We start from the raw sequence: 5,024 nt of genomic DNA on the forward strand, positions 1-5,024 counted from the left end.
GGGGAATGCACAGATCTGCCCTCACACAGATCTGTGCGGGGTGAGAGAGAGAGAGAGACGGAAAGAAAGAGGGAGAGATGGAAATAAGGAGGGAAAGAAGGAAAAAAGGAGGAAAAGAAAGGAAAAAAAGGAAAGAAGGAGGGAAAGAAAGGGAGAGAAGGAGCAGGGGGCGGGGCTTGTTGCATGTGCCCACCCCCTGGGCTCTTTACTGCTGGAGCTCTGCTCCTGTGCGCTCCTGCAGGAAATGACCCGTTTGCTGTTTTTAATTTGCCTGGGATGTGCACGGTAGTGTCAGTGACCCGTGGTCACCCAGCAAGCTTCCACAGCAGAGTAGGTATTCAAACCTGAGTCTCCTGGACCCCAGTTGGATGTTTTAACCACCGCACCCCGTTTTCCCCTTCTTCCAGGTCGCAGCGCATCCCCGCCCACGAACTCTCGATCCATCGCCTGAACCGGACCGCACCGGCTGAGTACCGGGCCTTCACCAACGTCTGCAACGGGGCCTCCTTCCCCCTTTACAAGGTCTGTGCTTTCTTGGTTATTGTTTTGTGCATCTCTCCCTGGGACCAGTTGGGCAGAGTAAAGTTCGGTGGAGTCATGGGGGGGGGGCTGGTAGGCCCTCTTTTCCCCTTCCCTTCATACTCCTCCTGCCTTGTCTACCTCTCTGCAGGCCCCCGACCAGCTCCTCTCTCATGTGGCGGAGCTGAAGAAGGCACTCCTCTGTCTGCGTACCCAGCTGGGCTTGAAGCAGAGGACAATGGGAAGCCTGCAGCACCAGCTGGAAAACACTCCAGAGCCTGACGTGCAGGGTGAGTTGGGGGGGGGGGTTGTACGTCGGTCCACCCGAGGATGGACTTCCTCTTCCCATATGAGCCTGCCCACTGGGTGAGATTTCGGCAAAGGCTGTGTTCAGGATGCATCCACCTTCTGTGGTGAGAAGGAGGCACTCACCAGGGTTAGGACCTGCATTGTGGTGGGCAGGGCTATTTTTGGGCAGGAACGCACAGGAACGGAGTTCCGGCTGGCTCCGGAGTTGGCCACGCCCAGCAGGAACTCATTAGCATAACAGGCCACACCCAACAGTAGAAACTCATTAGGATTGGCTACATTAGGGGTGCGTGGCCTAACATGCAAAGGAGTTCCTGCTACAAAAAAGCCCTGGGTTTTGACAACAAACAAGGTAAACAGAATAACAAGCAAAAGGTGGGTGTAGCTGGATAACCACACTTCTGGTAACATGGGGGTGCGGCCTAATGTGCTAATGAGCTGTGCTGTCAGGGGTGTGGCCCAATATGCTAATGGATTTCTGCTGTTGGGTGTGGCCTGTTATGCTAATGAGTTCCTGCTGGGCTTTTTCTTCAAAAAGAGCCTTGGTTGGGCCCCCCCAGCTGTGGAACAGCCTCCCGAGTCCACCTTGCCAGGTGCCACAACTTAGAAGGTTTAATTTTATACATTTTCCCCCCCAGTGCTTAACAGTACGGTGGTTAAAACAGTACAGTAACCTTTGCAATACATCTGCTGGCTCTCAGAACTCCCAAACCAAGCCGGTCGATGAAACGGGGACTTCTGCATCCAAGTTTGGGTAGCTAGATAGCCCCGATTGGGTCCCTCCCATGCCAACTCCTTCTCAACGCCCTTTGTTCGTTTCCAGCCTTACTCCAAGAGGTGTGGGCCCACAATCAGGAGCAGGCCCGCGAGCTCCTGCCCCGGATCCTGCGGGTGACAGAGCAGTGCAAGTGCCGCATCGAACACTGGCCGGAGGTGCAGGCCGTGGTAGACGCCTGGTGAGTGTGGTGAGGAGAGTGAAAGACCCTGGAAGAAGCCAGTCAACCTTAGTGGGCATCACTAGGGTGCTTTTACACAGATTCAACAGTGCACTTCCAGTCCACTTTCAGTGCACTTCAGCAGTGGTTTGTCAATGGATTTCCCCACTTCCCTCTGAAAAATTCAGTTGCAAAGTGCACAGATCGTGGGTTGAAAGTACAGTATCCAGCATGTGTGAAAGCGCAGGAAACAAGTCAGGTGGGCTGTTCTGTTCAGCATCAGCGATGCAGGGCGGCAGTATTTGCACAACACTGTATTTTGGGGTGGACATTTTTTCCGCCCCACGTATGTAAACATTGTCTCTGTTTATAGTTGTCAGGGCTTTTGTGCTACAATTTGGTCACGTTCGGTTAGGGTAAATGTGGGATATGATGCATGGAGAGACCGCAAGGCCAGTCCATGATCCAAGTTTGTATATGGTATGCCTCCTTTTGCCAACATTTATTTAAATTTCCATTTTCAAATTTCCCCAGCAAACCCGCATCACTGGTGAGAATGGAAGAGAGCTTCCACGTTCAGGGGCACCCTACCTCAGCTTCTGAGCTGCAAGGAGGGGAGGGCCGTTGCCCTAATGCGCGGTCTAAGCTTCCATGGGCACCTGGCTGTCCCCTGTTAGAAACAGGATGCTGGCTTAAGCAGAACTTTGGTCCAGTTTAGTGCACCACGTAAACAGAGGGCGTGCCCTAGGACAAGCCTCAGAGTGCTTTGCAGTGCACAGGAATGTGGCAAAAGCCAGTGGGATTATCTGGAAGTCAAAACTGCTGGTGCTGAGCAACAAGGGAGACCTTTGCTTGATGGCTCCCAGGACTTTAAAAGCATCCCTGGTACATAAGAACATAAGAGAAGCCATGTTGGATCAGGCCAGTGGCCCATCTAGTCCAACGCTGTGTGTCACACAGTGGCTAAAACACAGTGAGGCCAGAACTCCAGAAGCCTTCCCACATTTGCCCCCCCCCCATGTCCCCTCTAAGCTCAATAGTGGTGTGAGCAGAAATTCTACCTCGTGAGCAAAAAAAAAAGCTAGTAGCATTAAAGTTGTGAGTGAGTCTACATCTCTGACTATCACATAAATTAATTTTTTTAGAAGTTTTACTTACATAACCTTGTGAAAATCTCAGAATTATTCTAAATTTAAACTCTATTTTAAGAATAATTTAAATATTATAAGCAGTGTTCCCTCTAAGCTGAGTCAGTGTGAGCTGGCTCAGTTTTTTAAGCCTCCGGCTCACGCATTTTTGTCTTGGCTCAGGAAGGATGGGCTCCAGAGCAAACTAATTTATGCAGGAGCCAAATCGCTCCCTCGCAACTTTAATGACCGTAGCTCACAAAGTAGAATTTCCACTCACAAGATTCCACAGCTTAGAGGGAACATTGATTAGAAGAGAAAATAAAACCCAGTCAAATTTCACCCCTTCAGAGAACAAGTCTACCTGCCAGAGCTCTTTTTGTAGCAGGATCGCCTTGCATATTAGGCGACACTCTGGAGCCATCCTTCCTGAGCTAAGACAAAAATCTGTGAGCCAGAGGCTAAAAAACGGTGAGCTAGCTCACACTAACTCAGCTTAGAGGGAACACTGCTGCTCACCCCTGTGCTCCATTTTCCAGGTCCCTGCTACAAAAAGAGCCCTGGCTCTGACCTCAGACTGTCACCGTGTGCTGATCCTTAAAAAACATACTGGGGGGGGGGGCCCTCTTGCAATCTACTTAGTGAAATATGAGAACCAGCATTACAGGTCAAGTATAACACAAGAGGAACAATCGCTGTCAAAACCCTGCCTAACCTAACAAACAGGAAGTTGTTTAAATGTTATCAACCTGCCCCACACTACTTATTTGTTCATATATTTATATCCCACTTTTCCCTGTGACTCAAGGCAGCTTACAAATCATACTGAAAAGCATAATAGAGGTGTGCAAAAAAAAATATCATTTATTCCGGCTCCATTGTACCCTATGGGGACTATAGTCAACGAGCCCCATAGCCTATAATGGAGAATTGATCCGGGGGTATCTTGGGCTCGGGGGGGCTGTTTTTTACAGCGTCACTGCTGGTGCCTCTCCTCAAAAAACCCCCAAGTTTCAAAAGGATTGGACCAGGAGGTCCAATTCTATGGGCCCCAGAAGGAGGTGCCCCCATCCTCCATTGTTTCCAATGGAGGGAGAAATGCCTTGTGGGCTGAAGCAGTAATCCCTGCACGGCCTGTTAAAATTTTGTGCACCAGCACCCACTAGCACAGTTTAGAGGGAACTATGTCCCTAAGCACCAGGAATACACAGCATCAGTGCCCCAGACATAGTATTCCATTTATAACTTGTAGCTAATAGCCATTGATGGACCTTTGCTCCTCTGCAGGCAACAAGGAAATGAGGTAGCATGTGAAAACCACAAATATTGGGGGTGGATTGAGAGGGTGGCTCTGGTCTTCCCCAACTTGTGCCTGCGGGGGGGGGGTGTCCCTACGCTTGCTGCTCACCCCTGTGCTCCATTTTCCAGGTGGGAGCAACCTGGACAGTTTACGCTTCCTGGTGAACGGCGCTTCAGCTGCACTCTGCAGCAGTGGCTGGAGCGCTGGACCTTGGCTGCCAAGACAGTGCAGCAGAAGCACCAGCAGCAGCAGCGCAGCTGGGTCTGAGAGCAGGAGCCATTTGGAAGGAACCCGTTGGAGTGGATCATTGAACCATTGTGCTCGTTCCTGGAAGTATTGGCTGGCAGGCAAAGGGGAATAGTTTTACCCCTAACCAATTGGAAGGAGCTAACATCTGGGAGGAGAGGGGGGATATCCCCCCACCCTTCTTGGGGGAACAAGAGATTGTCAGTGACATTAAAGGCAAGACTGGCCTGTCTTTTTTTTTTTGCTTTCTGATCTTTTGGAATAAAAACCTAAATGCATTAACCTTAATTATTCTGTCTGTTTCATTCCATTTGTTTTTATGAGCCAGTTTGGTGTAGTGGTTAAGTCCGCGGACTGTAATCTGGAAGAACCGGGTTTGATTCCCCACTCCTCCACTTGTACCTGGCTGGATGACCTTGGGCAAACCATAGTTCTGATAAGAGCTGTTCTTGAAAAAGAGCAGTTTCTGTCAAGAGCTCTCTCAGCCCCACCTACCTCACAAGGTGTCTGTTGTGGGGAGGGGAAGGGAAAGGAGTTTGTAAGCCACTCTGAGACTCCTTTGGGTAGTGAAGGGCGGGGTATAAATCC

The 5,024-nt window shown here is 50.2% G+C and overlaps 1 protein-coding gene across 1 annotated transcript in view; it reads left to right on the forward strand.

Annotated features, from left to right (window-relative positions):
* The window catches only part of HAUS5 (HAUS augmin like complex subunit 5), a 22,172-nt gene extending 17,458 nt beyond the window's left edge, over window positions 1–4,714 (forward strand). Inside the window, exons 16-19 of the mRNA XM_015418095.1 lie at window positions 408–522; window positions 671–809; window positions 1,652–1,784; window positions 4,319–4,714. Of these exons, the coding sequence (XP_015273581.1) occupies window positions 408–522; window positions 671–809; window positions 1,652–1,784; window positions 4,319–4,457 (526 nt within the window). The 3' untranslated portion in view covers window positions 4,458–4,714. The remainder of the gene's footprint in view (window positions 1–407; window positions 523–670; window positions 810–1,651; window positions 1,785–4,318) is intronic.
* The last annotated feature ends 310 nt before the right edge of the window (window positions 4,715–5,024 follow it).

This window comes from Gekko japonicus, unplaced genomic scaffold, assembly GCF_001447785.1.
Source record: "Gekko japonicus isolate JY-2015 unplaced genomic scaffold, Gekko_japonicus_V1.1 scaffold1411, whole genome shotgun sequence".
Classification (NCBI taxonomy): domain Eukaryota; kingdom Metazoa; phylum Chordata; class Lepidosauria; order Squamata; family Gekkonidae; genus Gekko; species Gekko japonicus.